This window comes from Neopelma chrysocephalum, unplaced genomic scaffold (genome assembly GCF_003984885.1).
Source record: "Neopelma chrysocephalum unplaced genomic scaffold, ASM398488v2 Primary Assembly neopelma1_77, whole genome shotgun sequence".
Taxonomy (NCBI): Eukaryota; Metazoa; Chordata; class Aves; order Passeriformes; family Pipridae; genus Neopelma; species Neopelma chrysocephalum.
Window position 1 is genome coordinate 7,448,345 of NW_020897738.1, and position 12,832 is coordinate 7,461,176.

The 12,832-nt window shown below is 45.3% G+C and overlaps 1 protein-coding gene across 18 annotated transcripts in view; it reads left to right on the forward strand.

Moving 5' to 3' along the window:
• The window catches only part of FBRSL1 (fibrosin like 1), a 507,770-nt gene that overhangs the window by 131,190 nt on the left and 363,748 nt on the right, over nucleotides 1–12,832 (forward strand). For all 18 annotated transcript variants that reach the window (XM_027689358.1, XM_027689364.1, XM_027689371.1 and 15 more), the window contains exon 2: nucleotides 6,634–6,831. In XM_027689358.1, coding sequence (XP_027545159.1) covers nucleotides 6,634–6,831 — 198 coding nt within the window. The remainder of the gene's footprint in view (nucleotides 1–6,633; nucleotides 6,832–12,832) is intronic.

Consider the following 12,832-nt stretch of genomic DNA (forward strand, 5'->3'; position numbering starts at 1 on the left):
GGCTTCCAATACACCTCATTTCCTCCACCTGAAAATGGTGCCCCAGCTTCCCTTCAATCATTTCAGCTCCCTTGCTCTCTGACACACTTTCCGCTGACAGTAATTCTGTGAGCGCTCGTCGGGCATTTACTGCCATCACCGGAGGAAATACTGATGGCTTAAAGTGGGATCATTTCCTTTCTGATGGACAGCAAGCACCTGTGGGAGTTCTAAAAGCTGTGCAGTGTGTCTCTGAGTAGGTAGCAGGGGAAGAGGGGTGCAGTTCTCTGCAGTGAAGCTCTGAAGAGGAAACTGGAGGAGAGGGAGAAAGCCAGGGCTGCCTTCCTGTGGAGCTGAGAGTGTGGCTCACAACAGGAGATTCTGTGTATCCACCTCCCCAATGGGTGATGGTGGAGAATGGTTTATACCAAAAACACAGTCAACCATATGCTCACATTGGTGCAGATTTCCTCGACCTCTCGCTGAAGTGAAGGTGTTTGCTGTGTACATTCTTCCTTTCATTGTGCCCTAAATGACTGTTAAACGCTGTTTCCGGGTGCTTGGTACTACCGTGGAGGGAGAGGACTATTTTTCTCCCTCGAGTAATTGAGAAGGAAGGGAACAGCACCAGCCCCTTTCTCCACAGCTTTTTGAAATAATTACTGCTCAGCACTGTATCGTTATTTATTCAGGTCTCGTGCAGGGAAAAAGAGCAATCAAAGCCTTGTAAATTCAGTGTGGATTGAAATGCATTTAAAAGTAGAGTGAACTGACCTTCTCTTTTGTAGTGTTTGGCTATGCTATGTTGAGGTAACATTTGTCCAAGGGATCTCTACTTGCTATGGTGCCTTCAAGGTCCTGGCAGCAAAGGTCTTAATTCTTGGGACATAACAAGTGGGCATTTAGCAGATACAGCATCTTGCTCTTCAGCTATTCACAGGTGACAGGAATGCAGCCTCTGGTAATAAATTTGACTGTTTCAATTACAGTGAGTTTCTTGGTTCATCCACTTGTATTTTTAAGTTAAATCATGTATCATAAACCTGTAAACCAGTGTCAGCTTCAAATGTCTTAACATTTCCAAAGCTGTCTTGTCAAAAAGTCATCTTATTCTCGAGCTCAACATGTGACAGGGTCAGAGCAAATGTGATGCATTTTAAAAAGCAAGACCCAGATTCATCTGGAATATGTCAACTGTGAAAGGAGAATTGCAGTCCAAGGTTAAACAAACAAGGATTTCATTTGCAATCATTTTAATTGATATTGATTGTGTTGCTTGAATGTAGGGTCAAAGCAAGAAAGTCACTTCAAATCTAGACTCTTGTTTTTGCCTTTGGAAACGGCTTTGGTGGCTTTGGCTGAGAGGCCTGGGGGCTCTTGAGTTCAAATTCAGTCACCTGGGTATGGTCTTACCTGATACCCTTCAGTGGAGTTGTCTCTTATCCCATTCAATTTTCATCCCTTTTTTTCTTTCCTTACTATTCACCTAATTTATTTGTCTGTGGCTGTTCATCTTTTCTTGTGCTGGCTCCTGTTCTTGCAGTGGTTTCTCTCTCTATGGACCCATCTTCAAATCCCTGCCTTAAAGTTAGTCTTTCGTGTACTTTTCTCATGTATATCTCCAATATTATCCTTCCATTTGAATTACTGCCTCCTGTGTCACCTTTATGCAACTAAATGGATGGTAGATTTGCTTTAATAATGGTCCTGTCTGTATTTGTAATGTGCTTTGTCTACTTAGAAAGTATGAGAACACTGTCAGCGATTGTTTCTGTGTTACTGTTTTACAAACCGAGTATCAGGTCAATAGAAATATTTTAAAAGTAACCTAATTAAAAATAAATCTGTTTCAATTGCTCTCTGAGCCAGGATCTCTCCCTGAACTATTAAACAAACACGTTTGACAACCCTACTGCTAATGGCATGATAAAGTTGATATAAGGATAGATGGTGCTCAGATCCTCGGGGGCTTTTCCATTGCAATTTTTTGAGAGAAGCTGGAGGCAGAAACAGGGAGGAGCTGGGGCACTTTCAGAGACAGCCGTGGTTTTTATTTCCTTTGTGTGGATCCGTCTCCTGTTTGATGTTCAGGGCGATATTTTACCTTCCCCAACTTAAGGAATGAGTGCTGCAGTGAGGAGCTGGAGGCTCTTTCCCTTCTGGGAAATCAGCCCATATAATCTCCTGAAGTCTGGCAGGAGCAGAGTGTAACCAGTCCTTGGCTGAGCCTTGCAGTGTCCGATGGGCCCTGGGGACAGGGGATTGTAATGGACTTGATTTCACACCAGGGCTGCGTTTTGAACTGGTGCTTGAGGGCTGAGAGTAGTTATTTTATTAACTGTAGGTGTTATTTTTGCCCTCTGCATCCCAGCAGCACACTCGAGGGTTTTCATCTGGCCGTGTGGGGTTTGGACATTTCCTTCAGGTCCTTTAAGTGCTCCCTGTGTCTGACAGGTATTTACAACCAGAGCCTTCCCCTCCATGCTTCCTGAGATCTCAGAGCTGTGTAAATTCAGAGGATTAAGGCAGGGTTTGAGCTGGGCTGAGCAAACAGGCAGTGATAACTCCAGCCAGGGGATGGCTGTGGATCTGAGCTCGTGCCAGGCTCCTCCAGGGCTGATCATTATTTCCTGATCAAACAACGTGGAGTCCATGGTGCAGAAGGCTCTTGCTGTGGCATTTTAGGGGTAAGAACAGCCTCATTCCAGAGCTGAGGGCGGTACACCCCCATTATTCCCAGCTTTATTTATAAACTGTGCACCTTGAGAGCCTTTGGAGGTTGCAGCTGTGCCTTGGTGACAGAAGAAAAATGACTTTTCCGGAAGGAGTGTTCCCAGTGATTAAGGACACCGCCGCGAGCAGAGGTGCAGTTGCATAACTTTAACTGCTCGGGCCAAATAGGGGTGGAAAAAAAATCACACAGGTTTTTGTTATGGGCCCCCAAAATGTGTTTTGGACCCTGCCAGATCCCTTTTGCCAGTGGATCTTCAGGGCTGCTCCTGTGGGAGGTTGTTTCAGGTGGAGCCGGAGGCGGCCCCGCGATCCCCGTTTTCAGCTGAAGTGTTCTTTGGTGTCTGTACATCCAAATAAACAAATGAGGAGATAGAATCTGTGTGTTTCATGGAGTAACTGCCAGGAAGGAGGCTCTGTAGAAAGGCCTAATTCTTCCTTATCTGTAACCATGCAGCCAATTAGAACCATCTGCTCTCCGTCTGCAGCCCAGACAGACAAGGGGCTGCAGATGGAGAGGCTGCAGCCTGCCCTGGAAGGTGTGAGAGAAATTCCTAAGTGAGGACAGGTAGGAGACAGCCCTGGAAGCAGTGAGTAGTAAAGAACAAAATAATTTTCTATATTCTGGAAGAAGATTTAGCAATCTCCATTCTGGAACAGAGAAGAGAGAAAGGGCCTGGATCCACTATCCTTCCCTGGAGAAGGGATTTACTGGCCCTGTGACAGCAAAGGTAGTCAGGTCTGCAGACTCCTGGGCTGGGCAGAACCTCCAAGGGTGGATGTGGAGACCTTTTGACTTTGGTGCCTGAGTTGAGATATTATCACTGCGTGAATCCCTGAGCTTTCTGTGATGAGCAAAAGTGAAAATATCTGCTGGTCTGGGCTTGCCTGGGGGGAAGGCTCCAGTGGGGCAGTTTGTCAGTCGGCCAGTCTCTCCTGCCAGCTGGGATTTCGGGATTGAAGTCAGTCAAGGAGCATCAATAAACATTCACTCTTGTGATGTTCTGGATATTCTGTATGTGCTTAAATTTTCCAGCACGAGCAGAGATGCACATCCAAAAATAGCAAACTCTAGTGCTAAGTGAGGTCCCCAACTTGGAGGTCATAAACTTTAGCAAAAGAGCAATCCCTGGAAGGCTCTTTTAGTAGGGTAAATAGAAAGGAGACAAAGGAGGCAAGAACAGAAACCCCATTAGCCCCCTCCTGCTCTCTGCCTGAGGCTGCAGAGCTCTGCATTGAGCAGCACAAAGAACAGCCCCCTGTCCCCCTCTGTCAGCAGGGAGGTGCTGAGTTCAGTGTCCTGCCTTCCCAGAATAGAGCCCCGTGAGCTGCATCCTCTGCTGGAGTGGGGAGGAGCAGGACTGGGGAGTAGCAGCAGTAGTTTTCTTGTCATGGGTTGAGAAACTTGACTTTTTTCCCCCGTGGCTGCCCCAGGTGTGTGGTGGAGCCGAGGCCTCCCCTGCCCGGGCCTGGGGCTTCATCCATGGCTGTCTGAGAAGTGCTCGAGATTCCTGCATGCAAGTGGCACTGCAAGTGAATGAATTATTTCCTTGGCTTTGATCCAGCTATAACTGTATTCCCTGAATTAATTTTTCTGGTAGCTCAGCGATGAGACAAACCTTAAATCTCCGAACGGAACAGGGATAAAAGGCTAAATTTCCAAGTAGGGAGTTTTTTGTAGGATTCAGTCAGGAGAAAAACACAGATTTCCAGACGAGTTCTGTGGTGAAGTGAATCATCTAAAACCTGCAGTGAACGTGCTGTGGGTACTGAGGGAAGACTTCCCCTAAAGCATTAACAGAGACCTGATCACCATGTGAAGACAGCAGGAGTTTAAACCAAAACGGTCAATTACTGGCTTTGAAGACATCCTTAAAAGTGAATATTGCACCCCAAGCCAGGAGCACAGGATTTGCTGGTGCACTCAGGTGGTGACATTTCCCTGCCCCAGCCTCCTTTCTCCCTCAGCAGGGCCTGTGTCACCTCATGCAGCATCTTCCCTGCGCCCACTGTCACCTCACAGCTGCATCTGAATTGTGAAGAAGTGCACGCTTGTGGTGACTTCTGTTTCTAATATTTTGCTGGGTATCAGTTAACAGATATCATTTCCATGTCACTAGGTTTTGATCAGTTACTAAAGATTAGCATTTTGATTTTTGTCTCAGCAGCTTCCCAGTAAACAGGACAGTGTGACCTTTAAGTGGCATCTCGAACTGCTGCTTAAAGTGTTACCTTTAAACTAAAAACCAAACTGAGCAGCTAAACACTAATTTTTGTTCCTCGTTTTACCATTCATGGAGAATAATGCCAGACAGTCATTTTCCTTGCTCTTTCCCCAGTTTATGGGCTTGGCAAGCTGAGCTGTGTTCTGGTGTGTTCTGTGCTTCCAAGACAGTGCCAGTTATTTTAATTTTGGTGGAGGGGTTGTATCCTCGGCGGTTTTGCAACTTGCTGTCTCTGTGTGTGCTTTAAGAGGAGGCTCCAGCCCCACAGGACCCCTGTGCAAGGTGTACAGAGGTTGGGTGCTGGCTAATTGTGTCAGAGCCTGGAATTGGACATAGCTCGAAGTATTTTATTGCTGTGGTTCTGATTTCAATGTCTCTGTGACCCCAAAGTGTCAGCACATCATCTCCCTTCCCAGGGTAACTTTAAACAAGCGAGTGATTTGGAGTGGAATCAGCATGTTGCACACTGAGGCAGTCAATTCACTAATTAAAGGAGAGGGGGAGGAAGTAATCTGGAGCAATCAGCAGGGCATTTCATCCCAGTTCCTAATTTTCTTTTTTGTTGGGCTTCAGTTTTTGAAAGACTAGAGAGCTAATGATTTTCATGAGCTCTTTTGCAGTGCTGAAGGTGTGTGCATTGATGGGAGCAGTTGCACTGTGAGCTCCCTTCACACAGGATACAAATATCCCTGATGCAATTGCTTGAGTTGGAAGCAAGGCATTTAGAAAAATATCTGTGGGTGAAGCTGACAAATTTTGGCATAGTAAGCAGTGCTTTTAAGGTATATCCTAATCTGGTGTATTTACCTCACGTAAAAAATTAATTGGAATAGAGATTCTGCAAAACATTCCCGCAAGAGTTCAGTTTTTATCCTTGAGCAGTTAATAAAAGACATTGGGGAAAAATTTATCCAGCTGTAGTGAACTAATGTCATAGTGATTTGACATATTATTTCTTTAACTCCTTTTCCATGCGGTGTGTGTGGGGAGAGAGTTTGGTACATTGTCACTGGGAGTTCAGCTTTCAGTCCTCAGAGATGCCGGGGATAGCAGGAGTAATTCCCTCCTCTGATCTCACTTTCTGATGTTAATCATTATGACACGACAAACCCGCTTTTAAACTGTGCTTGGATTGTGCGTTACAGCCCTGATTCAGGGCAGACACTTAACACTTAGAAGTGTTCAACCTCTGTTGTGTGTTTGGATGCCATTGATCTCTCTGGCTCGGGGAATGTGGTAGGGCTTTAGAAGTGCCTCTCTCCATATGAATGCTGCTGTGAATCAGACACCGTCAGCCCCCAGGGGGGTCTGATGTGTTTCTGTTCCGAGATCAGAAACCAAACAAAATAAAACCCACCTCTGTTTCAGTCGAACAGTTAAAGGCTTCCCTTCAGGATCCTGACTTGGTCATGTGCTGTTGACGTGTGGTTTCTGAATTAATCTGGAGTGAACTCATTTTCATAACCAGTTCCAGCATCTCTGAAATGAATCAAACACATAGCCTGGAGAGTATTCATCCTAATCTAATCTAAAATTACTGTTTGCATTGTGCGTGCCTAATTATTCATCCTAAGTCATCTCTGGAAGGAACACGCTGTCTTGTTTGTGTTTTTATTCAATATTTGTACAGCTTAATGCTTAAAAGTAGCCTTAAAGAACTTGAAGAACTTACAATTCTGGTTTTTTTCCTCTTTTACAGAAGGACATGTCGCTAAAGCCTCAGGAGAGGAAGGAGAAATGGGAGAGGCATCCAGGAAAGAAACCCAGAGAATCTGAAAACTGTGTGTCTGCTGAGCCAAGTGAAAATGGCCACAACAATGATGCTGGGAGCTCTGAGAGAGAGGCAGAGAGAGGCAAAGAACGGATGAAGAAGAAACTCCCCCTGAAGTCCAAACAGGTAGGAGATCACTTCTCCTCTGAAGTGACCGTGTCATGGCTCTGGCCACTGTGTTGTCCTTGCTGGTGGGCTGAGGTTGTTCATGTAAATGGCTTCTCTGGTAACTTGTGCTGGTGAAAACAATGTCTCTTAGAAGACTCTTGGCCAAGTGCACAAACCCTGTGCTGAGGGCAGGTTTCATCAGCTGAAATGGAAGATCAGGTGTCCTGGGTAATGTAGGAAGGAAGGAGCAGACCTCCCTTGTATCCTGCAGCTTTGAGGCAGTGTGGTGATTCAAGCCATAGGTTTGTGGCTCTTACAGTCTTAGACACAAATAGAAATCATCAGCTGGATCACAACCTCCTTTGGGGAAGGTGTGCTTGTTAATGTGCACCTGGAAGCTGCAGACATGGCTATGTCCATCTCAGGAATCAAGTACCCCCAGAACAGTGTGTTGAGGAGGAAATATTCAAGTATTTTAGAAGTGGAGAGTCAGTTTGGAGAGACCTGTGCTCTGGGCTGTCTTTTCTCTGTGCCCTTCTACAATGTGGTGGAGCATGAATGAATCAGGAGCTGTCATGTGGGAGGGGATGATTGCAGAGACTGTCTGAGCCACAGCACGTGCAGAGCCTGGAGGTGACAAAGAAGAGGCCCTGAGGCTGGCAGGCTCTTCATCAGTAACTGCTGCTCAGCAGGGAGGTTTGCTGGTGACTCTGTGAGCATTCCTTGGTTTGCCATCCCCATGGTACAGCAGCATCTATCTGTGGACACTTTCCCAGTTGTCTGTTAACTGGGAGCCAGTGGGAACACCAATGTCCTTCCAGCATTTGTTCTGAGCTAGGAAGCACACTGCCATGAAAAACTGGTTTTTATTCTCTGTGATGCAGAGAAGAAGAGCTGTTTAACCCAGGCACAGCTTTTGTTTCGTGGAAGTGATCCTGTACATGTGCCAGACAGGGAAAGATTGAATTGTCCAGTTACTGGAATTGTTTTTTCAGACTTGCAGTATTGTAGGATTTGAAAGAATCGTTCAGGTTATCTAATGTAACCCCCCACATAATTCTCCACCACACAGAGTCTTTTGGGACTGTGTTTTAGCATATTGGTTCAGATGGGCTCATCACATTTCAGGTTAGAAATTCTCATGGTCTATTCATGACCCTGCTCTTGTGGTGGCTAATTAACAAATTAGCAGACTTTTGTTTTCTTCCTTTTGATTTAAAAAAAAAATTAGTTGGAATAATTCAGTACAAATAATTTATGTAAAGATGTTAGTACTTTTCTGCTTGCAAACATTTGGGTAGCAAATCGTGTAATCATGCACTCCCAGGAAAATATTTGCCAGGTTTGTTTTCTTTTAACTCCCCATAGTGATACCAAATGTTTTGGTTTTAGACTCATCAGTGTCTATGTAGTTAAGATATATCAAGTTTCTTGATTGGTTTTGGTACTAGTTGAGTGACAGGATTTCAATTCCCCCCTGGTTACAGGTGCAATGAGCTTGTGCACAAACTGTGCTCTGTGCCAGCTGAAATGGTTTCTGATTATGGATGAATAGAGGCACATTTTAGTTTCCATGAAAGTCTGAACAACTAGGATCCTTTTCTTGGCTCCCAAACCCACAAACCCAAGCATGTATTTCACCAGAAGTGCCTAGGTTTGATAAAAAATACTCAGAAGCAAGAGTGCTGGGTGGTATTCCTGCCTGACACTTACACCAGGATTCTGGCACTGTGCTTCCTCAGCTCCTCTGCCTCTGTAAAGCTGCTGCTGTGTCAGGTTTTATATTTAAGTGAAAAGGTATCAAACACCACTCCAGCAACCCTTGGAGTGTCCATAAAGCTGGCTCCCTTGCCACTCTGCTCCCCAGGGTAATAAAACATGCTGGTGTTGATGCAACTGAGAGAGGTGCAGATCATGGGGATAAGGAGCACAAAGGAGCTCGTTAGGTCTTGGTGTCCACCAAAATCTCCCTGACATGGGAGCTTGGCTGCAGAAAATGCTGCTTTTCTACTCATTGGAGTTGTTTCTTCTGGTCTAAAATTACGCTGCAGGACTTGAGTGCGTGGCAGGGGTTTGCACTGCTGTGGATGTGAGAGGCAGGGGGGAGGTTCCCTGTTCCTGCAGGAGGAAAGGGTTGTTAACAGTGACATCTTCTACATGAAATTTAAAACTCAGTTTCATGTAGTTCTGTCCCTTAGGGATTTCATGACACTTCTTCAGAAACCTTGAGGGGGGGGCAAGAGTTTTTGTTGCATTGGCAAACTCCAATTTCTTTCATTATGCGTTTACCAAACAATTTAGATTGTTGGTATTTCAGCTTTGAAAAATGAGGGCATCGTTATCTGTTTCTTCTGGCGAGTATTTGGCTGCCATGAGTGATTAAATAGGGGATTTGCTGCCACGTTCATAAAAACCTGAATTCATCTTTCATTGTTTAATCTTTTTGTTTTCCCCTGTAAGGATAAGTAACAAACTCTAAAAAGAGCAAGGAGCTTGCACAAAGCTGTATGAAATAAAAGCTGTGATGAGTGACTCATTAATACACTGTGCCTCTCTAAAGGAGTCACACTTAGAATTTATCTTTTATTGAAAAGGGAGGTTTTTTAAAATACCTTCTATTATCCTAGCTGGTACAGTTCTGAAAACCAGACAAGTTTGGGGGTCTGTGAGGTTGATGAAAGTAGCAGCCAAATCTAAGCTACATAAACTAGGCTATTCTTAGTTCAAACTAATTATGCAAATGATATAGACAAGTTCAATAATTTTTCCTTTTTTTTTAGTAACCACAAAGTTCACACCTAGAATTCTGGCATTTCCTGCCAAGCTGTCTAGACAAATTGGCTGTAATATTAAGTTTCCTGGAATTTGGGGGATGATTTTTGCATTTCAGGGTTATTAAACATAGGTTTATACCTCATTTGGAAAGCTTATTGTAATTAATGCTAATTATATTGAGATGTTGCTTAGAAATTACTGTTCAATTTGAAGCTTTCCTTATACTCTCATCCCTTCTCTTCACAATGCTACTGAATTGTCATCTCTTCTATGCAGCCTCCTCTAATAAATCAAATTGGGCATTATAATTATGGTATTCTGCTAATCCTTGTAGAGAGGTGCAAAGTGGTAAGCTGATTTGAGTGCCAGGTTGTCTGCTTTGTTTAGAAAATTAGATTAATACTTCACTGCGTTTGACAAAGCATCCAGATTGCCGTTTGCTCCTGAATATTTGGTTGTTCTGTACCTCAGGCTATGGGGAGAGGGCTGTGAGAACCAATCTGTCCTTTCCAGCCTATTACTCCCAGCCGTGGATAGAAATCACTCAAACACGTTTATCTCCTGCTGTAACCCAGCAGAGGGAGAAAAGGGCATTTCAAATAGTTACAGGTCCTTTGGTCAAAGATTTGTCAGGATTTGCTGGGGCTGCTCTCAACACATGCACACGGGGGAGAGGAGCTGATCTGAAACTGCTGCTCTGCAGTGGGGAGCAACAAAACCTCCTGCAGCCACCAGCTGTGTCAAGGAACGGGGAAGTGTTGGAAGCTGGGGTGGATTTTCCTGCAGGAAAGCTGAGCCCTCTGACAGTCTGTAACTGCCTCCAACACAGGAATATTTCTTGGAAATTAAGGCATTGCCTTTTCAAAAAGCCGTGTCCAGGGCTAAGCCTGTGGTTTGTGGAAGGGAATCCCCACCAGAGCTGCAGGCAGGGCTGGGGGGGGAGAGCAGCCCCTCACCTCTTTGGAAGGGTTCCTCTATGGTTGGGGGTATAATTCTCTTAGATTAAGTAAGAGGTAGGCATAAAATGAAACATTTTAGTTCCAGTGCTTCCTTGTGTGTCCTCTGTTGTTCTGCTAGTTTTTGGAGAAGTCACCCCTTGAACTTGGAGTCAGCCTTTGATTAACCTTAGCTGGGCTGTTCTTCTCTTTCTTGGTGTCATTTTTGGAGTTGCTTATTCCTCTGAACGTCTGAACACAGTGGATGTAGGACAGTTGGGGGTTTTGTTGGTTTTTTTTGGCAGGTTTTTTTTAAATTATTTTCTAATTTTTTTTTTCTGAGTTCCAGGACCCGTTGACCTTTCTGTGCACTGCCCCCCTGAAAAGAGTTGGGGCTGATAGGAAAGAGTTGCTGGTATTTCCAGTTACCTGAACCTCAGGCTCCGTGGTTAGTCAGTTTGGGAGCATCAGGGTGTGTTGAATACATTTAGATGTTAAATGTGGCTGCAGTAGCACTCTGTTCTGCAAATAGTCATTTGTCACGAAGATTAGTGTCTTACACCTCCTCCTTCCTTTTCTCACCCACTGTTTAAATCACCCGAGATGAGGAAGAGTCTCAAGAGAAGCTGAGGAAAGCAGGGTGGTGTAGCACGTATTTAGTGCTCATAAATAGCCTGTTGGGTTTGGAGCATGGGAGGAGAGGGCTGGGAAGCTGACGGGGTCGTGTTGCTCTGGAGGTGTGACATCTCTGTGACTTCAGCAGATCTTCCTGGAGGGAGGGAAAGCAGAGCTAATTCCCCTGTCTCATTCACTCCCCGGCCTTCGTCAAACTGCTGAGCGTTATTGATGATTAATGTATGTTGTTGCCGTGGCTCTTGCTGGACTGGAACTGCTAAATTGCATTAACAAGTTTTGATTACCTATTCATGTGGTTTTTCTGTGATGCTCATCATCTCGTTATCCAACATTCAGTGATGGATGTAACACCCTCCCTGCCCCAGGGGGAACCCTGCTCTGGGTTGCTGCTGAGCCGAGCTGAAGGCGATGCACTGACTCATTTTCCGTCCAGGATTCTCACTGTGAAAATTGATAGCTCATCTTCAAACCAATCACATACCCTTGGCCCCGTTTGTGTGTGGTGGTGGTACCCAAAGGCTGTGGGGCTTTTCCCAAGGTAGAGAGAAACAGTCTAGAAGCTCATCTGGCTAATGAGGTGTTTGGTGTGGAAAATTTCCTTTGGCATCACATTGCTCGTGCTGATGGTTGGGCAATAGGAGCATGTAGCTGCTTGAGTTCAGAGTTCAGAGACTGAAATGTCCCTTTCTTAGCTGAGGCTCAGCAGCCACATAGGAGAGTGAGTCTGAAAAATAACCCTTGGAATCTTTGTCTGTAGGCCAGAGGACATGGATATGCCTGTCCTTCTTTACTAATGTAGTGCTTGGAAGCTGAATTGTGCCTAAGAAGGTTATTCTGTTACCTTCAGTATCTCGGGCTACTGAAAGCAAATGAATTCTAGGCAGCTTACAAAGAAAAAAATAAAAGAGAGAAAGAAAAGAAAGGTTGCCTTTAATGTGGGTTTTGGGGATTGGTTTGGTTTGGTGTGTGCTGCTTTGGTGTTTGCATTGCACTGCTTTTGAACGCTGAAATTATACAAACTTGTCTCTCTTTGTTTCTAATTGATGTTACCCTTTCTGTTAGCAGATATTGTTATTTAAACGTCCTTTGAAACTACACAACAAAGCAAAAGGAAAAACAGTCCGTTTTCTTTTAATCAGGAAAACGTTTGCTTAGTGCATTGCTTAAAACCAGGATCCATTTCTACCTTTGTAAGTACAAGAATTTCCAGCCTGGCCATGAAAGCTCTGCACAGGTTAGTTTGAGGTGGGCATTCCTGGTGGCTGGGAGAGCAGGGCTGTTGGGGCAGTGCCATTCCCTGCCTGCAGCCTCTGTGCCAGTGTGGCCAGGCTGGCTGGGAGCCTGGGAGGTGCCTTCACCTGGAGCTTTGGTTCCCTCCAGCTTGTGGGTTGTGGTACTGGGCTCCAGCAGAGCCTCCCCTAGCACGGGCTCACTCCTGCCCCTGGGAGAGTTGTCTCTGGCTCCGGAGCTCCTGACAAGGTTGTGGGGCCGGGCCCTGTCCCCGGGGGGATTTTGGAGGGGGTCCTTTCTGACACAGCCACAGATGGCCCTGCCCGGCTCTCTCCTGCTAATCTGCAGGAGCAGAGACTTCCCAGCTGCCTGGGAAACCGCTGGGGAGCCACGGTGCAAAGCACTGAAATGGGCAACACGGCATTTAGGCATTAGGTTTGCTA